This window comes from Esox lucius, chromosome 14 (genome assembly GCF_011004845.1).
Source record: "Esox lucius isolate fEsoLuc1 chromosome 14, fEsoLuc1.pri, whole genome shotgun sequence".
NCBI lineage: Eukaryota > Metazoa > Chordata > Actinopteri > Esociformes > Esocidae > Esox > Esox lucius.
Genome location: NC_047582.1, coordinates 18,523,836 through 18,550,556, shown reverse-complemented (window position 1 = coordinate 18,550,556; position 26,721 = coordinate 18,523,836). Strand labels below are relative to the sequence as shown.

General features: G+C 40.6%; 1 protein-coding gene across 4 annotated transcripts; it reads left to right on the top strand.

Annotated features, from left to right (window-relative positions):
* Nucleotides 1-1,158: 1,158 nt before the first annotated feature.
* On the top strand, nucleotides 1,159-20,544 carry tbx5a (T-box transcription factor 5a). 4 transcript variants are annotated; one of them, XM_010877815.3, is made up of 9 exons: nucleotides 1,159-1,614; nucleotides 2,408-2,580; nucleotides 3,160-3,254; nucleotides 4,697-4,816; nucleotides 8,049-8,196; nucleotides 10,868-11,020; nucleotides 14,141-14,232; nucleotides 17,102-17,334; nucleotides 17,473-20,544. In XM_010877815.3, the coding sequence occupies exons 2-9, from the start codon at nucleotides 2,437-2,439 to the stop codon at nucleotides 18,060-18,062; spliced, it is 1,575 nt and encodes a 524-aa protein (XP_010876117.1). In that variant the 5' UTR covers nucleotides 1,159-1,614; nucleotides 2,408-2,436; the 3' UTR covers nucleotides 18,063-20,544. The 4 variants fall into 4 exon arrangements, with proteins under 4 accessions (XP_010876117.1, XP_010876116.1, XP_019908651.1 ...); XM_010877814.3 differs by having other exon boundaries at nucleotides 17,470-20,544; XM_020053092.2 differs by having other exon boundaries at nucleotides 17,099-17,334.
* The last annotated feature ends 6,177 nt before the right edge of the window (nucleotides 20,545-26,721 follow it).

Here is a 26,721-nt window from a genome sequence, read left to right as displayed (position 1 = left end):
TGTTTGGAGGGTGGGCTTACTTTCTTAGTGATGAGTAGCATTTTAATGTGTGGATGAAAAAAATGTAGTTATGAGACATGCCTTAAGTGTAAAGGTCAGTTATCACATCTGTGGTGTGGGGGCCACACAGGGTTATAGTAATAGGCATACAAACCACTGACATCTTAAAAGTCTAAATATTGACATTGTGCCACTTAATGGATCAAGAACAGCCAATGGGGTCATACCACGCAATGTGAGGTGGCTTATTGTTTCTGTCACACAGTTTTTCCAGTTGGAGTGTGTTGCACCTCACTGAATTGAATCATGCGGAGTGGCCTGTAAACCAAATGTGGTTTATTCAGAGGTCGGGCGCCTGCGTACTAGAATATAAGCCTCGGGGAAATCAAACCTAATGTAGTGGAGGATGCCCACCAGAACAATAATGCGTGTTATACAAACCTGTCCGCACTCTGAGATGCTGTTCAGTTACAAACTAGATGACTCTGCCATGTTGTGTTCCCTAGACTACAGAAAGGTCAACGACAAAGTAAGAATATGTCTATAGGCGCACAATGGAGAATACTCCATGTGGGAAGATGTTTGAATTCCCGCGTAAAAATGTGATTTATAAGAAATCTGATCTCTATTTTACGTTGTATGAATACTTTACTAAATTACATATACAGTTGTATTAATTAATTAACTTCTGCAGATCGTGCTGACACAATACATCACGTTATTTTTGAAATGAAGTGTCAGACACTTTGGTTGTTGTGCAATACATCTCCTTTTTGCCAGTTGTGCAGATGCACTTAGATCGGGCCAAAATATCTCCAATATAGGCCTAAGTTGTTTTTCACTTCACATAATGCATTACGCGTGACGTAGCATATGTCAAATGTGTTAGCGCATAGCTTACATTTTTATATATGAAACATGTAGGCTAGTATCACAACTGCCTTAATCGTATTTTTGTCTTCATTGATAGTGATTACGTAAGCTAAATCACAATGGCAAACGTTACTGAGTTGGCCCAATAGAAAAATATATTCGGCGAACTTAACAAGAGAGGTTTTGGACAGAGGACGGAGGAGATTGAGGGACGTGGGAGGGGGGACCAGAAGAAGACTATACTTGGGATAGACCATTGCTGTTCAGGCACTGTATAGGCTGGGACTAGCCTACGCTGCTCGTCACAGACTCAGAGCTTCCGCTTCGTGTGGTGGGGAATTGGTGCGCGGAGAAAGAGAGAGAGGGAGAGAGAGAGCGAGAGAAAGGTGGTGACGGACCTGCTTCTCTGGAACACTGCAATACTGCTATGTTCTATTACAAGGGAAGGTTTCCCGAACAACGGTGCTTGACACGAAAATGTGCAATAAAGTAATACGGCACGCGCTGTATTAGCAACCAATTGCAGGAGTCTCTAGTCTTCACTTTTGCGTTTTCGCCTGCTCGCTCTGTCGGCTCCAACTGACGATTCAGAAAATCCATGGAGATACTGCATAGCCGTTTCGGGCTCCACATTGGGATTATACACTGAATTGAGTGGAAACTTCAAAAACAACAACAAAGACCACTGGTGTGTGCATAGCTTCACGAGATTGAAAGTGACGTAGCCTATTTGGCTGGAAGGTAAAACCATTTTTACTGTAAGCCTACTGAGTAACGAATACCCCGCGTTCCCGTGGTCAGTAGCACACCGTGTAGCCCATCATCACAGTTCATGTCAATTTAGGCCCTTGTAGTGGGAAACAATTTTCTGTTTTTGCAAGGAGCTGTATCTGTTTATATGATTTCAAATACATATATTTTACTCTTTGAAGTAGGGCTGTTACAAGTAGGCATACCCCAGCATTTTTCTGGTTTCTCAAATGGCCTTCCAAAACTTTGAAATGTACACTAAAAAATAGCATATAACATGTCTGTGTTATCGAATTCAGGCACCTTTCATGTGTAGTGTCCTTGCTATGAATATATCACAATTATTATGTTAATTAATTCCCTCGACTACTAAATCATCCTTTTATTATATAGGTATTTAATATAAACGTATACATTATTTTGGAACCCATTAGACATATGTACGACGTCGCATTGAAAATACGTTTTTATATCCTCATTATATATTTACTGACAATTTAACTAGGCTTACATTTCCAACCTAACCCAAATAACTAGTTTGTTGTAAGTAACGTGTGTGTGTGTGTGTGTGTGTGTGTGTGTGTGTGTGTGTGTGTGTGTAAATGTGTGTGTTGGCCGTAGTACGTGCAGGCCAAGTTGTCAAGTAATGTTGGGGTAGGCTACAACAAATTTCGGGTTGGAATTTATATTAGCTGATGTCAGAACAAATGTAGTGAATATAAGTTATGCTCCTATTCAGAAGTGAAAATGTGACGTGGAATTGGCTTTTCTTTCTTTCTGACAGTTGGGGCTTTGGTATCTGGAGCTCCAGACATGGCGGACCAGGAGGAAACATTTGGGCTGCAAAATTCGCCCAGTGGTCCAGAAACAAAGGAATTACACTCTGAAAGTAAAGCAGAGAAACCAAATGGAACTTCCAGCAAATCGCCTTCCTCCCAAACAACATATATTCAACAGGTCAGCATTAGGCCTACGCACTGATTTGAGACCAAGCAGTATCAACTCATTGGCTAGGCCTGCATAGTAATTGTGTTATGTATGTATCGGTCTATATCTGCCAATTACGCATGAAATAATCCCACATGAAGACTCAACCTACACTATGTCTAAAACTGCCGAATGATATATATTTAATATACAGACTACTGTATGATAGAAACTTTGGTAAATTTATCATGTCCATCAACATAAGCTAAGCTATAACTTGCCATGAAGTATTGCTGAAATTATTGACGGTTCCTGTCTTCGATATTTAGTTATTCATCTACCTACCTCTGGTAAATAAAGCATTGCGTTAATTGACATTTGTTTCAATAGAAAATGTTTATATGCTAGTCCAGAATATAGTATTGTTTCAGAGCGCTGTTATGTGAATTGGTTAAGTTGAAATTTTATTCAGTTTCGTTTTAAGATGCTGCATTATAATGCATTGAAGACTAACACTGCAAAATGAAGAAAATATGAATAACATGACATAATGGCCTGAATTTGAATGAATATGCATAACGTTTGGTTTCCACTGCTTTTAATTTGAAGGGAATGGAGGGGATAAAAGTCTACCTGCATGAACGGGAATTGTGGGCAAAGTTTCACGAAGTGGGGACGGAGATGATTATCACTAAAGCAGGAAGGTAAGAGAGCAATCCTTGCTTTTACTAGTATTAATAACAGACTATAATCCAAACACGTTTTAAAGGAATGCATACATGCATAGCTAAACCAAGATACCCCTGAAATAATAGTATTTCAAGGGTATCTTATATATATATAGTATGCTACATTTTACTGAGACGATTCATCCGTTTTTAATAATTACCCTTAAAGTTTTGTCATATTTATACCAATGCGTCGTTTCTGGAGAAAGGCCCAGTGCACTGTATTTATTACCATACCTTAATTTTTTTCCAAATTGAATGCGTGTTTTTTCCCCCACATATTTTACTTGCCATGTCGAAAAGATAATATAATTACTTTTTTGTTTCAAATAGCAACTTTTCAGTAATGAATACTTTTGCATTACAAATACATTTTGGCGGAGTTGAGGTGTACATTCTCTCAGCAGTTAGAACTATCTGGTCGGCTTAGAAAGGCTCAAAGAATGTGTTTGGAAATTACATAATATATTACCCCAGTTGAGTTTGAAGTTGAATATGCATGATGGTCGGGTGGTCTCCACTCTCCACTCCTGTTAACAAAACGTAATCTGGCTCTTAGGTATTTATTATTAATTTCAGCCATGTCTCAATATCCTTCCATTGTGCACAAGGTCAATGTCTTTTTCTCACAGCTGCATAAAGCCGTATTTATATTCTGTCCATTAATTTCCCCCTTTTGGCATGAGACGTTATTAACCATACCTTCTCAGCTCTTAACCCTACACATCACTTCGCCATACCCCGTTATTCCACAGGCCTGGAGGCCTCCATTCAATCCGCGTGCGACTTCTTTTCCTCTGCAATTTCAATACCATCAGCCTCTGACTGCCGAGATTTTACTAACCTGGTGGACACAGTTTCTACTTGTATAATTTGGCACTGCAACTGTAAAGTAAAGCTATTGCCGAATCCATATCACAAATGCCTATGTTCTTTGTGAGTCGTATTATGCACAAAAAAACTGTATTAAACGTAGATCTACTTTACCGTGAACATAATTCCCATTCCTTCATAAAAGTTTGAAAAAACCTTTTAGCATGCTTTGAAGTATCTTATGCTCTCACTTTAATTTCATGAATTGGTGTTGTTTGGGTTGCTGCTCACGCTTTCGACGCCGATAACAAGCTCTAGGCTTCAGCAAGACCTATATGCAAAAACTGTGTGAAAGATGTTTACTCTTTGACGCTGGGATTTCTGATTTATTGAAAGTCATATGTCAGAGAGGACCTCATACACAGTTGAATATCGAGTCTTGACCTTGAAATTTTTTTGTCAGAGCGTATTTTCATACTGTGAATAGTCATATGTTTTCTATTGCAAGTATCAGATCACTTCAATGACAGCAGTCCTACTTTATTAACAGTAAACATTTGCACTTTAATTGTGTAGCCTAACTATTTAAATTGCTTAATTTGCAGGCGAATGTTTCCCAGTTTCAAGGTGAAGGTCACTGGATTGAACCCTAAAACGAAATATATCCTCCTGATGGATGTCGTGCCTGCTGACGACCATCGCTACAAATTCGCTGATAATAAATGGTGAGACGTACCCACCTTCTAACACCACAAAACAATCAGTGCCCATATTTTTCAGTCTATAGCAGTCTACGTTAGTCAATGTGCAATGATGTTGCCTCTACTAGGGGGTATCCAGTTCATGTCAACAAGTGACCTCATACTTTGGAATTACATTTAGGATTCGAAAATACGAGAACGGGTATTGACATTATTGCTTTAAATGCATTGTTGGCGGAGATGAGTCAACCATTTAAATAGGATCTGACGAAATCGGAAATTGTTTTAAAAACAGCGATGCTTATGACATGCTTTCAGATTGAATCCAGGATTAATAATGTCTTGGGCCTAACTACTTGATTTATATTGAAAACGTAAGGATAACGCATATGGATATCATTATGTGAATTTTTTTGGATATTTAGCAACTTATCGTACATAAGTACGGCTCAAATGTCTTAAAAAGTATGTAGGCTATAGGCTATACAACCTTATTTAATTTTAAAAAGTTTACCAAATCTGAAGTATATCAACCCATATGAAGAAGAAACCTACACAAGAGTTATATACGTTTCCTCAAATGATTTACGGATCCCCACAGTTTCAATAGGAAGTAAACCTACCTATACATTTTCCATCATAACGGTGTGTGTTCATTTTTATGCGAATTATTAAGGCCTGATAATGTTGTTGATGTTTTCTATGGTGAGGGTGTGGCTCTCTTTTGACACCTCTACGATACTCTGTTTAAATGTAATCTCAACACTAGGCCTAGTTGTTAGTGTCATGACCGTCTGGTCAAGAATGCGTTGTTTGGGTCAGTGGTTTTCAAAGGAGAGTTTATAAAGATAATCACATGCCAATATCGCAGGTAATGATCCGTTCAACGCATGTTGTGGAACTAATCCGCTCTGAGTCATCTAATGTCCATTCATAATTTCCCGTTGACAGACTATGTAAACATGAATGTTACCGTAGATCTCTCATTATACAACCGGGTGCGTGAGATAACGAGACACATTAGTTCTGGTGCTTTGAAGAGCGTCTGACCAATTACGCAATACTTTTGTCATTGGTTAACCGAGATGAGGGGTGTCAAGTAGCAGGGGTATAGGCATGAGAATGGTTTTGTCGAACAGACTTTCTATTGGACAAATGCAGTGAGGTCCATCCCCTTTGGTGATGTGCGACAAAACGTTTCTCAATTAAAAGTGTTGTTTAGTAGAATGATTAACCAACCGTTTGTTTACTTAATTAATTTAGCTAATCACCCTAATACAGCCGAGGCCAAGGTAGGCAACACTGGGTCTTCATGTTTTTCATTTAACAAACTTTTAAGATTCAGTTGTGTTTTATGCAATCAATGAAACCCAGAGATATACGTTATGTATCTCTATATCTACCATTGGCTTCTGTGAATGGCAGCCCAATATGTGCTCCATGTTATCAAAACCACTAGCGTTTAAACTTGGCACTGGAACAACAACATAACGAGCTGGACCTACCAGGTTATTTTATTGCTTAAGCTTCACACTCCAGCTCTATCTTCATTGTATTGTCGCTAATTCTAGCTGTCGAACGTGGATCTCATGTCTTAATTGAGGCAATGCTGAAGTTCTTATGTATGGCCGGGTCAGTGTGCCACGTTTCTATTTGTGCTTAATTCAAAATGAAAGTTATCTTGCAAATACAACTGGTATTGTGTGAAATGGGCAGTGCTTTCTTTTATGACCTAAAGTTTAGATTATGCGTGGTATAGGCTATTATCTTTCAATTCACCGCCCTTTTTTTCCTACGCTTACAAAATAATTCTAGTCCATATTCTGCATGTTTAATGTAATATTTTAATGCCATTTATACGGTTTTTTTTTTTACTAACAGCATAAATAACCAGAAGATTTCTGCCGGGAATATTTTAATTTAGTTTCAAATATATTTTTCTACAAAATTGTTCCTAATGCCTAATATATTGCCCATATAAACTTTCTCTCGGGTCCATCTATCAGTTTGCATTGACATGGAGTCTTCTCGTACTCGCTTTGGACACTTTTGTACAACGCCCACACCCTGAACCTGCTCATTCTCTATGTGGACTAGCTTATACTATTCTTGTCTCTTTTGGCATGGGAAGGGGAGGAGGAGACAAGTCATTGTTTAAAATAAAGTTTTGTAAATGTTAGAAGGATTCTACACAGTGCCTACTAATATTAGCTTACTATTTTATGCACAAACATTATTTGATGAATACAACACTTAATCAATCGTATTACTCAAATTAGATAATCATTTCATTCAGGGTTTATTGGAGTTGGGATTACCTTGCTAAAAGGTGAGCAACATATGTGTGCACATTGTTGAATTCACTGTCGACCAAGGTACCTAACTGGTCTATCCCGTTATAAAAGAATAACCTAATTAATAAACTTTGTATATGCAGGCCTAGCCTATATAATTTTCTATAGCTTACTGACGCAACTGCTACAATACTGTGGCACTTCTCACCGCTGTCCTTGCATTGAAAATGAACAGGACACATTTTCCCCCGGTTGTCTAGGCCTTTTGTATATTAGCTTAAAATGAATGTATTAAGCGAAATAATTACATGGTTACATGTCAGGTTGAAGCATTTGCTCTTTGTGATTAAAAGTTAGGCTATATCTGACTAATGCGTGTTTATGATATTTTGAATTTTCTTTGAAAGCAACCTTTGTTGATTGCATGCTAGGCATCACGAATACGTCCTTTTTGGTTTATTCATGATAATAGATATTTGCATTAAGGTTGTATGTATGCCTTTCGTTAAGCGCCAGAACCGCTCATTTTAAATTTAAACACGCAAAACTCGTGTTATGGTTTTGGAAGATTAAGGAAGTAGATTTGATATTATCGAGAAATAATAACATTACACGATTAAAATCGCTTTTTTGTATGATTATACTTATTGACAGGGGTCATAAATTCATGTTACCGGCGCTTACTGAAGACCGAGACGACCACCTGTGCTAAATTGCTATCAAGAATTCCCAGAACATCTCTGTAAACTACAGGAAATATATAGGTGTTTGGCGCAAGGCATACGGGGTTTGGGTCTGTGCATATCTGCTTCAGTAGTTTAATTGTTTCTTTTTTTATTAGAAATGTTTTAAAATCATGTCACAAGTGATTATTTATTGCAATTATTTTGCTTTCTTTCAAGGGTAAAACCTGTGTGTAGCCCATTTGAGTGTAAAACGCTGACTTTGGTGCTATTATTCAGGTCTGTGACCGGGAAGGCAGAACCTGCAATGCCAGGGAGGCTCTATGTTCACCCGGACTCTCCTGCAACGGGTGCACACTGGATGAGGCAGCTTGTCTCTTTCCAGAAGCTGAAACTGACAAATAACCACCTGGATCCTTTTGGACACGTATGTTTACGATCACTTTTTTCATACTTTATGGGTTGTCTGTAAGATGTTCCTAATTCCCGAATACATTCATTAGTAATATTTTCTCTTAATGACCACTCGTTACAAACTCCCAAAACCCCGGAGTGTTTGTGATTAATTTCTGAAAACAATACATTAGACAAAAACACAAATAGGCTTCATATCGTGGATTTGTTTAGACATTAAAAGAGGTTCCCTTGGCTTTATAGATGTCATGGGTTTTGCGGTTAGGGGGACATTGTGGCCAAATTGCAGGACTGGATTTATTACAATATAATTATCACATCTCTTAAAAGACTGAACAACACAAAAGACAATAGAGGTTGACAGAAATTCAAACAAGAAAACTGATAATGCAAAAACTACTAAATTAAAATCTTGAATTGGAGAATATGGGTGTCAGCACATAATAATCTTCTCCCTGATGAAATGACTCCATTGGTGGTTTGGGTGTAAGACAAATGAAAGTGATTGTTCACCTGCCAAAAACCTGCTAGTAGAATGAAACTGGGAGCTCAGCTCGTTTGTATTTTGAGGAGGGTTTGTACAGTTTGGGGCCAGAATGCATTTAATTTTGGTTGCAGGTGTTCTTGACTTGCCATTTTTCTTGCCGAGAGAGTACCATAACGTTCATAAATTAAATATAGTGCTGGCCCAGAAAAATATTCCATTATCTTAATGTTCCAACTGGATAAACTTGGAGAGGATTTATAATTACTAGCTTCGTTTATGAACCGGAAACATGTTGTGAGGTATGTTGGCCAGTTGGGAAGAGCCTGAAATAGCCCTTTACTACTGTCCGGTAATTAGACAGAAGCACAGAGCAGAAGGACATCCCCTCGCCAGCCATACGCCTGCTGGAATACACTAGTGGCTTTAAAGGGTTCAGAAGCCATCCTTATTTGTTGACATTAGTTTTATTTTATTTTTTTCAATTTGGTGTAAAGGCATTTCTGATATTAGCTTTTTTTGGTTGCCATTGCCAATGTTTATGAAACTTTTTGATAATATCTCAATATTTAATGTGGCTTGATTTTCAATGATGTTGATGGTATAATCTTTGTTCTTTGTGTTTGGTTGCTAACTGAGGCTTTGCATCTAAAACCAATAGGATGCATCTAAAGATAAAGCATGATGAGCCATTTTCAGTTTAGAGCCTACGTTTTATCACAAGCTTCAGCTATGGCTTTGATCTCCCTCTCCACTTGCACAACTTTCCTCCAAGTTATTCATCTTCTCCCTAATTTGCTAGTGCACTCGTCTAGTCCTCCCCAAACATGTTTTTGCCAGGAGGGTGGAGTGTGTGGATATCCTACTGTTTATATTTGAATGACAGTGTGAGATGAGCAATAGACGATGGTGTACAAAGACTGTTAATCCCGAGCTTCAGAAGGCCCTCTGATGCTGAGTAACTTGAAAGTGGAGGGCAGCCGCGGCGGACCAAGGGTGATCCCTCGCTATCATGAAATACTATCATACAGTCTGGGATAATGGAGATGGGGCAACAGGGCAGGGACACGGGACTTGGGCTGGAGACCTAGTGGGTGGTCCGCTCGTCTCTGCTCTGGTCACTCCTTCGCAGAGGGACAGTTAGACAGGCACGAAGGGAATTATCTCTGGCTGTGGTTGTTGTTCTCTTGTAGATGATGACCACACAGCTCTTGGTTTAGGTCACATGACACACACACACACACACACACACACTTCTTTAAGAGTTGAAACCCAAATGTTGCCACAATTTTAAAAGGTAAAAAAAATCCCAATGGTTTATATAGTCGTGAATCTGTCTGCTATGTAACATAATCGGTGAATGGGAGCATACATGACCTTTTCTTCCACTGTATTTATCTTTTTATTTTCAAATTCTTCAGCGGTGACCTATTTTATGCATAATGTGCCTAAATCAATATGACCCATAATACATTTCCAGTGTTGGGCTGTTGAAATACATTCAATCATTTATTTTAGATAACCGGATTACGTTTTTTTTTACACTGACCTGCAACCGAAGTGCTTTGGGGAAATTTGTTAGTGAATACGAATGTATTTGCTATTTTGTGTTTTCTGAGAATCCACTACATCATGTGTTTGAAATGCCTACCAATCTAAGAGTTGCTGATTGAAAAGCCTGTACAAAGGGGTTCATTAGGTCTAAATGTATGTGGATTTAATGAAATTTAAATCCATTAGATTGCTCAAGGCTGTTGTCCATGACTCCACATTATATAAAACGTATTAAACTAAGGTATGCAGTTGAGAGGGTCTCATGAAAAGAGTTCAGGGCCCAAGTTAATCTGGATTGACCATGTCTTAATGTTGCCAGCCTAGCCGGTGGTAGTATTAATCACTTAGCACAAAATAGGTCAGGGGGAAAGCAGGGAAGATGTTCACTTTTACAGTAGCGACTAATCTTTCTGGACGTGCCTCTGAATGTTATTTATAAGAATTGATATTGATTCAATTGATTCTTATTTGTTATGGTATGGCCTGTATGTTTGTATTTATATGAGAGAGGCAAAGCAATAATGTGTTATTATTCTTGTCTGGTGCATTTACATTAATCTAAAATGTTATTTTGAATATATTTTTCTCGATTTTTCATCACTAAAGTTTCCTTAAGTCGCTTAACGGCATACATTTCTCTCCTCAGATTATCCTGAACTCCATGCATAAATACCAACCCAGGATTCATATCGTGAAAGCGGATGAAAATAACGGCTTTGGCTCCAAAAACACTGCTTTCTGTACACACGTTTTCCCCGAGACAGCATTCATTGCGGTTACGTCCTACCAGAACCACAAGGTAGGCCTTTAATTTAAGCCATCGTATTGTGTGTGTGTGTGTGTGTGTGTGTCTGTCTGTCTGTCTCTCTTCCGCGCGCGCATAGCCTGGATTTCAATATGTCATAGGTGAGTAAATAGGCCTACAGTTTAGAACTAGGCAATATAAACGTTTAGATATTTCCTATAGAGAAATCGATAATATTTTTTTTGCATGACATTTCCTTGCCAATTATAAGTGATATCATTCATTGCAATACAGTATCACTTTATTGAGTAATCTAAATCAATATCAGAAAGTTGAAAGTTATGTGTAAGACCTAGCAGGACTAGAATGCTAGAGATGTGACCGTAAGACTTAAACCTGATGAATGAGCTGATTATTAAACCTTGAAAAAAGCCGGTGGATTGTATCCTTTTGCCACAAATGGAAACTAATAATATAGTATGTCACCATGAGCTGTGGCAGAACACAAGGCTCACGTCTGATAATCACCGATATCATATTTAATCATCATTGACAGATGTGAATATAGGCAGATCATATGTCCAAAATAGTGGATATGGTTCAACATCAAGAGGCTAGAAAATGTAAATGTAATGTTACATGTAATGTTACTCGTCCAGTTACACATTTTAAAACGTTCTATTTTATGTGTAAGCTATATGTGTTTTTTAGTTCATGCTATATCAATACAGGTATTGTTCTTGTAGAAATGTAATCATTCACATGCGATACATACATATTCGTTTTGCCTAGTGCTTTATATTGAAGCAAATTGTTGTCTCTGAATAATGATCATTTCAGCATTTAATTTGCTAATACTATGAATATGCATATCATTTTTGGTTATGTTTGGTCAGTCTTCTTCTGGTAAAGTTAAAGTTTTCAGAAATTCAGCTACTTGAATGTATTTTTTATATCCATACTAAAATAAAAGTAATTAAATCAAATATGTGCGTATTATATTTGCGTGCCCGATATTTAAATACCTGGAAGAAAGTATTTAGTGTTTGAATTGATCAGGGAAAATAAATAAATTCTAAGGGCTTTTAGCCGTCCATATACCACAACCCCTGAGGTGCTTTGTTCCTACTATAAACTGGTTAACAATGTAATTAGAACAGTAAACAAGTAATGTTGCTTTATACGGTGGTGTATTGTCTGAGATACTGTGCCTTTCAGTCAATCTGCCCGCCCGCCAAACAGAAGTTAATCATTTTGGTTCTATATTGAATTAATTCTTAATTCAGAAATATTACAAATATTTATTCTCATGTCGCTTAATAGTTTTTAATGTGACTTGGTCAAGGCTGTAATAACTTTCAAACATTTGCCAATTTTGCCCTGCACGTTGGAGCATTCATTTATGCAGAACAGACATAGAAATCCGACATAAGTTTAGCGGAGCTGTCAAATAATTTCACCGTGTGTTTAACGTCCGTTTGTTACTATATTGGAGTAACGTTTTTGAATGAGATGGAGGGAAAATACGAGAGAGGGCAATAACCTTTGTGTCCGGAGCCGATCCAAATGACTGAAACTCTCGACAATAAAGTTTAATCTAATCAAATTATTTTTGGGTTTATTGATGGGATACTTATTATCACTAGTGTCTGCTGGACATTCAGACAATGTTATAGAATATTCTGATTTCCTCAGCACGAATATTTGTAGCATAAAACGAATGCTACATCAGCCAAATAAGCCAAGAGAAAGTTATCAAGCCATGCCCTTGTGAAAATCACTAATGCGCACCCGGACGCAACAAAACTGTTTTAATCTGCGCATACCACAATAACTTTTTTTTTTAAACGCGTTAATCCTGTAGCGTACTTCAAATTAGAAAACTATTAGGAATTAATGTTTGACATGATTACTATGTTACTAACCAGCGTTAATTAGATTTTTACAGTTAAGGTTTTAGTCAACAGGATCAACAGGATATTAAAATCTAATTTCAGTTTTAGATTTAGATTGGTATTGTCTGTCATTAATTTGGCCATTTAACCTGATTGACCCGCATTAAGAGAAAATGGTGCATCAAAGTCTAGTGTTATATTTTTCGTTCCTTATAGTTTTGCATTTAGTATGTCATTCACATTTCAATAATGCCCATATTTATCCATATTTTATGCTCCCCTTTTAATTTAATATTCACTTAAATGATCCTACTCAATAGGCTTGCTTGCTATTCAGCATCCTTAGGTCTGCCGGCAACATTTAGGCCTAACAGTCAAAATAATTTCTTTGATATTGAACTGCAATATTTGAGTTATCATTTTGAAAGCAAATTCTGAAAAGTATTCAATATTCCTATACTTTGCTGTATATTTGCTAGACTTTTGCCCGACGCAATAGCATTTACGTAAAGCTCAAACCAACGGGTCTGTGTCAGAGGTATTTTACACGATTTTCTAGAAAGTGAGAGCTAGAACGTGGACAAATATAGTTTTTGTGCGGAAACGGAGCGCTAACTAATCATTCTTAGAAACTAGGGAGGTGTTATGGCTGGATTCTGTTTAACCTCAGCCTAAAATGTATTTCCATTATCCTCTGTAGAAGAACGTGTTATGGCTTTTGGCCAATCTGTAAAATCATGGAATTGTTTTCGATTTGCTTTTAATTTCAGTTCTGTAGCCAGAACCACTATAATATTTTTACTCTGGTCCGGCAAGCCATAATTCGATAATTGAAAGATATATGTTTACTTAGAATACACTCCTGTGCCTAATGTACTCTTAGTACATGGTATTTTCATCTACATTTTAATAACTAGGAGCAGAACAATGAAGTAGTAGTCCTTCTACAGTCCTATATCATGCCAAAAGTCCATACTTTAAATGGTAAACTTGAAATTGTAGCTTTGAGGAGATTATCTCCTCGGATTTTGTGTACATGTTTAAAAAATGTATGTCAAGAGACTGCTCCTAATGCACACAATCCTCTGTAAAACCATCATTAGACTGTGTGAAGTTCCACACGCTAGGGTGAACATGCAAAATGGTCTACTATAGGCCTTCTCACCGAATGTATAGAGGAACAATGTGTGTGGTATCATATCGTATCATATTTTTGTACATTGTGTTGTAATTGACGGTTGCATGGTCTAACCACTGAGATGTACTTTTTGTGTGGCAGATAACCCAGCTGAAGATAGAGAACAATCCATTCGCTAAAGGCTTCCGTGGGAGTGATGATATGGAGCTTCACCGGATGTCAAGAATGCAAAGGTGCCCGTCACATTCCAAGACACAGCTGATACTGACAGACCCGGGCTGAGAGCGTTCAGTGTTCGGCTTCACTAACTTTTCTAACTGTAATAATCCAACATTATCGTAATTAGAGGTTGTTTAGCACTTTAGACTGTGACAGTTAACTGGAAACAGACATTAGACAATGTAACCACAATTAGATAAGGATTATACTCTGATCATGCTGTCATATTCACAAGTCACAAGCGTCATTGTAATCCCTATGTGAATTGAGTGTTGTTTTCAGGGCACCCCACAGCCTTCTGCCCCTCTCTCCCCATCTTGTGATGGAAGTGGAGTTCTTGAGCAGCAGCCAGTCTTTATGTCCCAGAGCTTTTTATGGCTGATCTGGCAGGGCCTTCTGAACTAGCGACATGTCCCTTTCACGCAACTCCCTCTGCCCCGGCAGGGATATTCCAGTCGTCTGTGCATTGATGATATAGCTGGTCCAGCAGCGGCATCGACCACATGGCTCTTTCCACTTATTCACTCCAGATGAGTGCTTTCAAATGCATCCACAGTGTGGAAAGCACATTTTCAAAGAAGATGATCTGTTTCGAAACTTCCCCAGATTGGCCAATAAAACCAGTATATTAGGCTTTCCAACTGAGAACTGAAAAATCTGAAAAAGAAATGGAAAAGGATTTTGATTTTCCATGTAGCAAGGACACTGCATCTAATGGACTTTATTTGGAATGGGAGAACAGAACATGATCTCTGTTAGCTACTGCAGGTAAATCTAATAGTTTTTTGATTGAATATGATTTTCCACATAAGTGCTGTAGGTGATAGTACATTTTGAAAATATTGGAGTAGAATTAATGAGAAGAGACACGTTCTGATGTTTCTCCAATTTTCCAAACACATTTTACCTGCAGTAACTTTTTAATCCTCATTGAGTGTTGAACTTTATTTTGCATGTTTTCTATTGGATTATCCAAGTTAGGCAATTTAATTGGTTAATTTCACAATATTGCTGTAATAGTTATGTATACACGTTTTATGACCTTTGGACTATAACATTTTGGTTAATTTTTTTTAGAAACATACATGGATTTGATTTTGAAAATGTCACATTAAGATGTTAGAAAGTCAATCCAGAAAGTTTGATTTCCTGCAAATCACTTGATGCATTAAGGTTCTATATTCAAACCAATCAGACAATGCTTTGGTGTCAATAAAACAATACTGGTATAGAAGTTGACTTAATGAGTCATAAAAGAGAAATACCTCCAAAACGTTTTTTAAACTGGGTCATGAAAATACTAATTATCTCAAAGCCATACACTTTGTAGAACATTAGTCCTAAATCACTGACTATCTTTATGAATACAAAGCATTATCGCATAACTGGGTTTTGGGTTCTATGTCTTAGAACTATGCTTTGTGCAGAAAGAACCTTCTAGTCCAAAGGTCGATTTGTAAATTGATTTGAATTGGCCAAAGCCCAAACCATACTATAACTCCACAATGCCACTGGCCTGTCTTGCCAAGTACAGTAAGCTCAGCACGTCTGGTTTTGGTTAGTATTCCCAAGGGAGAACCTATTGCAATACTAAGTCAAAAAAATGAAAAAATACAAACAGTTAAAGAAATCAAAGAAACAGAAGTAGCAAAAATGGACCATTCATGTATCTTCTAGATTAATGGGACTCCTGTCTTTCCACTGGAAACTGATACCGCGGAACATTGTCTCACTGTGGATTCTAAGTGGGTGAGACTCATTGATGGTCAGTGTGGCTTGTTGCTATTGAGGAGAGTATACTGCAGGAGTTAGGTCACTGGATGAAAGAGAATGTCTTTTACGCAGTGCCATGGTTAGTGAGTGAGGTCAGGCACAGCCCTCAAGTAAAGCATTTATCTTGTTTTGGGTGTGAAGTATGCAAAACAATACCATAGCTAGGCTAATCAGGATTTTGTTGTTTATGCTACATGGTGATTTGTAGAATCAGTCCGACATCAGTTGTTTGTGGTCATTTTATTCCAAACACAGCCAATTTGTGCATTGGTTCATTGTCTATATGCTCTATGTAGCTAGGGGCTACTCACACTCCCCCTTTCTTTACTTGTCTCGTGTATCTGTTGCTGAACCTTCCCAGTTTCCATCCTCACAAGTTATCTCTTGAGCCGCTGTTTGATAGAGATGATGTAGCCTACGTCAAGTCTCTGCCGCACTTTTTTTAACCACAGTAACAAATCCTTGCAAATAATTGAATAAACATTCTCAACATAAGTTTTGTAGACTAATGTAGAATGTAGGCAACACTATTCTCTGGTCGTTTTAACATAGGTCGTATTGTAGTAAGAGAAGCAGGGCTTACACAGTGTTAGAGACGACAATAGAGATCTGTAGGTAGGCCATGACCACCCACTCTAGTGGTGTTTTCAGTTGGTTTTCATCTGTTGGTTGTGTTTGGATAGCTGTCAGTTTTTAGCCTCCGTTTGCCATTGTTTGATGGCGGGTGTGATCATGGTTCCATCAGTCTCCCTTAGCCATTGCTTGCGAGGTGAAAAATAACATTACATCGCTATTTAGACTGCCTGTCTCCATCTTTCCTGTGTTTGATATGTTGCCTAAATAGACTGCCTGTTGGTGTCATGCTGATGTTTGTAATAGCCTACTGTTCGAGGTTTGTTGTACAACATGTTGAAGTGTGTAGAGTATGGGGACAATGGAATGATATACTGCACCCTGCTTCTAATACATAGAGAATGTAGTAGCCTGCATCCAAAATCCAACTCAAACCTTTTCAAAACAGTACCAGTGATGGCAAGTTTGGTTGAAGAAACATTCAGCATGGTACGTTTAGCCATCATTTTCTGAGCCATTCTCTGTGTTTTTCAGCAGCACTAAGGAGTACCCAGTGGTCCCACGTAGCACAGTACGCCAGAGGGTTGGTACCAGTCAGAGCCCGTTTCCCGGGGAGGCGCAGGGCATGGCCGCCCCCAGTGGCCTGGCCTCCCAGTACAGCCAGTGTGACAACGGGGTCACCAGCACCTCCCAGGATCTGCTGCCTCAGTCTGGCTCCTACCCCCTCCCCCACGAGCACAGCCAGGACTTCCACTGCATCAAGAGGAAAGGTGGGCCTGTCATGATGTACAGTAGGAGCCATGCCGACAGATAGGTTGCATGAAAAGGGAACACCTAGAATGAGCAATGAAGTATACTTGGGTGATATGTACGTAGTGTAACTGTCCCTGTTCCCTGTCTGCCAGCAGTGGAAGAGGACGCCCACCCAGGGGAGCACGCCTACAAGAAGGCTTACCTGGAGAGCTCCTCCAGTGAGGACGACCATTACTACCGTCCCGTCAGCTACTCGCAGACCTTGGGTCTGCCCGGGGGACCCTACAGGACCGAGTCGGGCCAGAGGCAGGCCTGTATGTACGCCAGCGCCTCCCAGGGGGCGGAGCCCGTCCCCAGCCTGGAGGACATCAGCTGCAACACCTGGGCCGGCGTCTCGCCCTATGGCAGCTGCTCCGTCACCACTATGCAGCCAATGGAGCGGTTGCCATACCAACACTTCTCTGCCCACTTCACCTCGGGGCCCTTGGTGTCCAGACTGAGCGGGGTGGCAGGCCACGCCTCCCCGCAGCTGGGCGACGCCCACCACGCCATGTACCAGGGCTCCATGGCCCACCAGACTCTGGGCCGCCAGTGCAGTCCTGTGGCAAGCATCCAGTCGCCCACCGCAGGTCTCCAAGGCAACGAGTACCTGTACTCCCACGGGATTCCGCGCACGCTGTCGCCTCATCAGTACCACGCGGTGCACAGTGTGAGCATCATGCCCGAGTGGAATGAGAGCAGCTGAGAAGACATTCTTCATAGATAAGGATGGTGAAGTTGGAGGAAGAAGGGCTTTCAAAGGGTTGGTCTTCAGATACATCTATATTTATATTTTTGAAGCTATATACAGTACGGCAGAACAGTCTCATGAGATGAATGAGACATGAACACGTAAAGCGTTGGACTTTGCTGCTCTTAGGAAGCCTGAACGTCTTTGCAGATAATTTGTTATTGAGCCTATGGGAGAAACATCACGAGGATGGGCAAAAGAAGGTGAATAAAAGCCTTGGCCATAATGTTAAGGAGATTTGAGGACAAGAAAGGGTTTAATCAAACCCATATTGCAGTATTTACACAGTAGCTCTTTTTCCCAATGGTGAAAGAAACTGAGACTGGTGATGGGTACTGTAATAAAAACCCACAAACACTACCAGGGTGACCCCCCTCAAAGGTATGCTTTCACTTTTCAGAATTAGAAGTGTGTGTGGGCACGGGAGGAATACTGTAAGCAAAGGCACTGTGTAAACATTGCCATAGCAAGTTTGAATGAATCCAAGCCTAAATCCAAGTTAAAAAAGTAATGCTTTTTCCATGAGGGACTGAAGCGCTGAAGTGTCTTTATTATGAAACCTCCATTTTCAAATGGTTCCATTTTGATAGTATGTTTTACATCTTGGTGTTTGAATTATGAATGTTTTATTTCTTTTCTGCTGCAAGTACAAAGCTCTTTTACTTTTATTTTGTAGATTTGTAGATGTTTTAGATTGTGTGAAAATCAAACTAATACTTTTTGTTTTGGTCTGTTTGAGTTAACTGCTTACCTTCTTAAACCAACAGGAAATTCAGAGGTGTGGCTCTTTGCGGGAGTTGGTGGGGGGGGTCAAATAATTGCTTGATTGAGTCGTTAAACAGAATTTCAAAAGAAAGAAAATGTTTTAAATACTTCCAAAAACATTGTATTGGCTTCCTGAGTGGCGCAGCAGTCTAAGGCATTGTGGAGCAGTCTGTGTCAAGGTTAGTCTGTTCCACTAGACTGGCTGTAAACAGGAGACCCAGAAAGAGAGTCCACACTAACCAGCTCTGTCCAGGATCGGGGGAGGGATAGCTCATGTGGATCTCCTTGTTTCATTGCATTCTAGTGACTTGTGTGTGTGGGGGGGGGTGACTTCATAATGGCAGAGGCGGACATGCCTGGTAGTGTCTTCCTGGTTCAGCGAGAAATATGATAAAAAGCAGCACATCTTGGCAGCGGGTACATGTCCGATCTTCAACTCTCCCAAGCCAGTCAGAGTAGCAGCAATGAACCAAAGACGTAACTGCAGATTGTATACCATACAGTTGAGAGGAATAGAGGTAAAATTAGGGGGGGGGGGGGGGGCACCAATCCTCAGCCCTGGTGTGTTGTCCATCTATGTCGTACCCCTAAGGCACCTTATTGCTAATAAAAAACTGTTTACCAACTAAATGAGAATAGTAAAAATAAAAATTTGATTTTTGTCATACCTGTGGTATATTGACATTCATGGCTCAACCACCCAGTTTAAAATGGCTTGTATATTAAGGCTTTCAGCCAGTCAGCATCCAGAATCCACACTAACCAGGTAATAGCAGAAATAATCTTATATGGTTACAAGTGTTTTAAATGGTGAATGTAGGTGAAAGTGTGTACTGTGATATCCTCCCTTACCCTGGCATGAAACATGGAAACGTTTTCGTGCGGTTTTCAGTTTGTCCAGGGAGCGTGTGTTACATGTGTGTCCGGTATTTGTGTGAAACAGAAGCTAAGAAACCAGAAACCTCCTGACATTGAACCATAGTTCTCATTCAGATATAGCTCCAATAAAAGGCAGAAGCCAGATTTGATTACGAGGTGATTGCATCTTTATTTTGGAGAAAATTATTTACTAGTGCAGATTTCTTTTATGTGTTTTACCCAGTAAATATGTTGTTTCTCAGTATTTTCATTTATAACAATTGGCACTTCTCCCATGACTAGTCCTGAACTACAGCAAACAACAAATACATGTTTGGTATATGATGCCTTTAAAAATGTAGAATGTAAAGAATGAGGCAAACCTGTCTCCCTCTATAACAGCAGGTATATGAAAACTTGGTCATTGCAGAGATTATACAAGCTCAAAACATACACATCTGTCAAATACAAAATGTCTGCCAATATATGGAAATCATGGTATATGTTAAAGGTCAGTGTTATGTACAGACAAATGCTTATTTTTAAAATGCTTGTAGTCGATAGAATGTTACTTGTCGATTGTATTTATTTTTTCCCTGTATTGTACATCAACTTGATTTTATTCTGTCAAATTAAATGTTAGACAGACCTGTACTTTTTGTTACTTTGCTATTTAGGCTCAATGTCTTTTCTTTTTTAATTATACTGCTTTAGAAATAATGACATTAATTTACAGTTTCCAAAAGTCTAAGAAAGAGATAGAAATTGATTACTTTGTTGTAAATAAGCACACGTGTATATAGAATACAGAAAACCTGCAATAAATTTAAAAGAGCATTCTGTCTTCTGATTTGACCTTTTTATATGTCTTTTGCCCATTTGTTGTTGTAGAGAGCAGTAGTAACTAATTCTAACTATTGTCCCAAGCGTCTTTGAACTGATAATCCTGAGGTTTGAAGGTCTGCCATTTGGCCAATCCCTCTGAAGCCGCTCATCGTGTGTGTTTGTGTGTGCGTCTGTCTGTGTGCGTGCGTGCATGCGTGCGTGCATGCGTGCGTGCGGTGCTTCAGCCCGTCTAGTCAGCTCCCTTAGTGCCATTGACCTGGTTACCTTAGAAGACCCATAGACCAGAGTTTCAAAGTACAGGCTACAGCTCAATAAGAAGAAATCACATATTAATTGGAATCCCATGAACTCACTTCATGTTCAAAACTATGTCCTCCCCGAAACAAGAGTTTTACAAACGTTCGAGTATGTACCTTAAGTTTACCGCTACCAGAAATGTTCGTACAAATGCGGATGGGCATGTGGACAAGTTTGATTGTGCAACATGTGAGGAATAAGATGCAGCGCAGGGGGTGGCAATGCTCCATCTGTCAATGGGAAATGATCGTCTCAGAGGGTTAGTTTAGGTCATTTCACATCCTTGCACAACGATGTGCCAGTGTTATATGACATCAAGATCATATTTGCTCTGGTGAACTCATGCTTATGTAGTCAGACTGTATTGGAACTAACATTTCTGTGGTCAAATCAGTAAACCTGTTCCTTTCATTGGTGGTTCACCTGACGGGTATGTGAACACAGAACTTATTTTTAAATTTTCCATTTATTTTAATTGGATAACCAAAGTATTCTCCCTTGACAGAGCTCGGAGCATCTTGCATACAGTCAATTCCACTACTGTGGGAGATTAATTCGCAGGTTCAAAGGAAGTGGAAGGTATAGAAGATACACTTTCTCCCCCCACCCCCCCCCCCCCCCCTTATTTCCAACTGCCTGTCTCTCAGAGGGCAGCCCGATGACCAACCACCCTGACCCTGGCTGAGGCCTTCTTTGATGTGAGTGATGTGACCCCTGGTCACTACCTGCCCCTACACAACCAACCTTATCCTCCCCGAGAGGCGCATCGCGTCCCACTGCAACGCAGTCATTAACCCCACAACCCTTGGCCTCCTCTCCGCTGCTTACCAAGTGATGTATCAGGGTGCCCACTCGCCAACCCCACGCATCATCCCCTCCTTCACCCAAACACGAAGAAGTCGGCATGCCCAGCCAGGGATGGTGATGTAAGAGGTTCTTTAAACATTTAAAGAAAGAGGTCAGCTTTCAAAGAGGGGAGCAAGAACCTTTGGCCACTGGTTCAGTTATCATGGTCAGTGGTTGAAAGCGTGGAGATATGTTAGTTGGGAGAGGAATGAATGTCTAATGAACCAAAAGACTGCATGATTGATGAATGCTGATAGGCAAACTTATTTAGATGATGACTGCATTGGTTTGGAGATAAGGGAGCAAAATTATTAAATAAAATAAACAAGGCATTCCTCACTGGTTCGTACCATTGGCTGTGGCTTTGCCCTTTTAATACAATCAGGTAGTTTGGTTTTAAGAGTTGTAAAATAAAAGTTTTGTATGAAGGACGTACAAACTTCCCACAATTCTATTTGTCCAGCACAGAGAAGATTTAAAATTCAACAGTCAACACAGAGTAATGAAGAGTCACGACCTGAGCCAACGTTGTATGTGAAACCAAAACAAATCACAGCCGGGGTGCCCCGCATGGCAAAGAAGAAGAGCACAAGAACAAGAGCATTCCTACCGGGAGAAAAATGAGGGAGGAGATTACTTCATTAAGATGTACTGAAACACTGATCGCCAAAGATTAATGGAGCAGTTAAAAAGAAGGGGTTTGGGGAGAAATAAATCCATCTCGTTCCATGGACACACATCTGCTTTGAAAAGGCAGCCTGAGCCAAACTGTAGCAGCTTCGGAGGCATCATTAGAAGCTGGAAGCAATTCCTAGTCTGACAGCCCCTGTGCTGTCTGAGACCACAGTGTCAAAGGGTTCTCCCTGCCTATAAACAGAGAGCAAAGCTCCATCACACTCAGGGACTGTGCTTGTCTTCACACCCAAATCTGGAGGCTTGAATCTGGACGTCCATCCATGGAGGCCTGGGCTACAGTTCAAACGTGAAGGCCTGGGTTTCCGTTCAAACAAGAAGTGGAGAGCTTGGATTGCTCTATGCTGCTCTACGCTGGCAGGTAGAAGAGGGAGCCGTGCTGCGAGCTCTCCTTGGCAGTATCCCAGGGCACATGTTGGAGGCCAGGCCTGAAAATGGAAGAGGGCTCTGGAATTAGAAGTCCTCCATCAGATAACACATTTTCTGGTTCATGTAAAGATGTCGGCAGTATCAACAGAGACATGCATCAGCTTGATGGGGCTTCAGCATCTGTATAAGGCCTTTGGGTCTGGCTCTGTGGCCAGCTAGTGCTGAGATGGGAGCAGAGGCCCTCTGGCTCAAAACATTCAGTCTTTCAGCACCAGCCCTGGCCACAGCCCGGGAAGTGGGGCTCCTTTCTGGGGGAGGCAGGGGAGGGAAGTATGGTGTTGATAGGGTGAGAACCAGAGAGTGTCACAGTGCTAAGAAAGTGGGATAAAGCTGTTAAGCCTGCCTGTACAGTGGCAAAGAGCTTTCAACTCAAATCCTGTCAGGGTGTTTCATCCATACTGGGCATAATCTGAACAGTAACTATTACAATTAAGTAGTGGCAGAATATGGTATGGTGGGAGGAATGGGTTGGTATCACAAAAAAGGGATTGATAGAGGCCATACCATGGGCATTTGGATGTAAACTATTTTAAAGGGAATATTTTCATTTTGTACACTGCTATTCACACAACTTTAAAAAAACATATATCCTAATGTGGTACATGTGGAATGCCATGCGGTTTTAGTAGATTATATCAAATGTGAACTGTAAACAGTTTGGAAGAAAAAAGGGAAACACTATATAATCTTTTTTGCCCCGCTGAACCATATAGGTAATTTTAACATGATGCTTTCATCATACACAAAGGATTTTCCATGATGACAGGCCATTTTTTACAAACAGGTTTGAAAAAGAGATAACCAAGAAAGAGTGAAATAATGTCATTCACGGTGAAAGGCAAAAATATTAGATTTTAATGCATGGCTAATGTCGAAGTGGTCCCATCCGTCCTTGTAACAGGGAGAGAGGGCAGGACAGGCCGCAGGGGTTTCAAAGCCTAATCTGGGACAGGCTGGAAAATGGCTTCCAGCTGTCTCATCATTTGAGCTGATAAGACGCCCAGGCTCCCTCGACTCTCTTTGTCAGTCTGTGGGAATTGAAGATAGGTCTGGGATCCTGAGGTAAGGGACAACACAGCACAGCATAGACCACTGCTGAGTCTGTTGACAAGTAGAGGTAGGGCACTGGGTAGCAGCCAAGTAAAGTCCCCTCAGAGTTTGCAATAAATTCTTTACCTTTTCTTGACCAGGCAGGTCCTTTAATAACTCATTCTTATTTACAATGAGGGCCTGGCAAGGGGCCTCCTATGGGGGCCAGAGATTAAGTGCTAACATTAACAGTAGAGCCTTTACGTAAGGGCCACCATTAAGCCCAGAACAGTACATCACTGTACGTCTGCGGGATTGCAAGGTCCTGAGGTAACGCCCGACATACAGTACAGCAGGTTACAGCACTTTCTCTGCTTGCGAGCCCATATAGAACACATTGGGACTGCCTCATTGACTCTAAGAGGATAATGGTTTGTTTCCTGTACTCCTAGTAGCTTTAGGAAACTGCAAACATCCAGGTGCATTGTGTTCTTTGCTTCTTTCATCCTCTCATTGCCCAAATCCCAAACAATTCATTACATATGGAGGGGTTGACAGCCAAAGGTTTACAGCTGAATGGGCACACAGTTTCACAGAGACTCCAAAATACTGTGGAAAGCCTTCCCAGAAGAGTGGCTGCTGTTAAAGCTGCATAGAGTTTGGGGGACAATTCCATATTAATGCCCATGGTTTTGGAATGGGACGTCCAACAAGCTCATATAGGTGTGATGGTCAGATTTGCTTGAGTCTTCTTGGGTATTACGCTATAAGCTTGGTACTCCTATTATTTTTGATCCCCTCTACCTCTGTCAGATTGGATGGGGAACATCACTGTAAACACATTTATAGGGCTATCTAGAGATGGGCTGGACCAACCTTGTCCTGAAGCCACCCCTGCGTTCTTGGCTGTGGGCTTAGGGTCCTGTTGGAAGGTAAAACCCAGTCTGAGGCCCTGAGCACTCTGGAGCAGGTTTTCATCAAGTATCTGTATGTACTTTTCTCCCTTCATTTTTGTGACTGGTCTCCCAGTCCCTGCCACTGAAAAACATCCCCAAAGCATTATGTTGCCACCACCATGCTTCGCCGTATGGATGGTATTGGCCTTTTGGTGCCTCTTAGCAAACTCCAAGCTGGCTGTCAGGTGCATTTTAATGAGGAGAAGCTTCTGTCTAGCCACTTTACTGTAAAGGGCTGATTTTTGGAGTGCTTCATAGATGGTTGTCCTTCTGGAAGTTTCTCCACACAGGAACACTGGACTACAGATAGAGTGACCATCGGTTTCTTGGTCACCTCTCTGGCCTAGGTCCTTTTCCATTTGATTGCTCAGTTTGGGCAGGCGGCCAGCTCTAGGAAGAGTGTTGGTGGTTCCAAATTTCTTCCATTGAGGATGGAGGCCACTGTGTTCTTGGGGGCATTTGATGCTGCAGAAATGTTTTGGTACATTTCGCAGCTCTGTACCTCAGCAGGATCTGGTCTCAGAGCTCTACGGACAATACGTCACGTCTTGGCTTTTGCTCTAACATCCATTGTCAACTGTGGGACCTTACATAGACAGGCATGTGCCAAGTCATGACCGATGCTGGGAATTTACAACAGGTGGACACTAATCAAGTTGATCGAGGATCAAGAGCGATCATTGGAAACAGGGTTAACCTGAGTTACATTTTGTGGGTCATAGCAAAGGGTCCGAACGCTTACGTAAACGTCTTTTCTTCATTTAATTAAAACAAATCACTGTAAATTATTGCTTTACAAGAAGGCTTATCATTTCCAAATGTAATACAAACATTATTGCCAGCTTGGATTAAATGCACACTTGTGAAAACAGCAGCACATTAATCACTATTGACAAATGTATAACATTTAGTGTGTGCACTTCCATTGTATTTTCTTTAACAGAGAGTGATTTCAACTCATTTGAAGTGACAGTATTGATTGTACTGGCCTGTATTGGAAAGGCTCTCAATACACAGAACATAGGTGGGGCAGAATGATTAGAATGCCCATCACATTTAATCCGATGACAGCAGGACATTCTAGGTGGAAGTAATGTGGTCAACGAAAGCCGTCAATAGGGCAGGATGGTGACAGGCATGGCCTGTGCCCTGTTGCAAAGGCCTTGTCAGACATGAAGCCCTGGCTATGGGATACCCCGGGCAGGGGCCACTAGGATATTGGAAAAACCCAGCTGGGGACAGGGGAGCTCAACAGGGGGCCTTATAACCCCCATCTGGTGATCAATAGGGTACCTGGATAGTGGGCAAGGCAGAGAGGGAATGGCACATCCTCTCCCAACCCTGTGAGAACACACAGACAACACTGCCGGTCAGTTAGTACAGGGGCAGCAGCTTAGATCCTGTTCAGTTTGGGCTGTGTGCTGACCCGCTATCAGTTCTTCAAAGAGCATATTGTGGTGGCTAAAAACGAATGACACATTTTCTTTGTATGTGTTTGTGTGAAAATCTGCATATGTAATATTGAACACACAAATCAAATGTGGTAAACCCCCCAAAAAAACTCTGCACTCTTAATCCCTTCATCTTAGAAGTTAGTTCTTTATCGTTGCAGTATGTTGTTATCAAATGTTGTTTAATGTTTAAGAACCAACTTACTCATGGGCTGTATCAGGTCATGTTCATTCTATTAACACCAGTGCTCAGTCGATACATACCTGTCTCCTGAGAGGCACTGAGCTGTTAGTTGAGGGGTATTGATCTCCCTAAATGCAAGGGCTTCCATGCACATCTCTGAGGGGAACAATGGCCTGCTCTGACTACCTTCGCCTTCTCTCTTCATCCTTCCCTCTCTCTTCCCCTGCCCCAGTACACCACCAGGGCCAGTCAAAGAATGA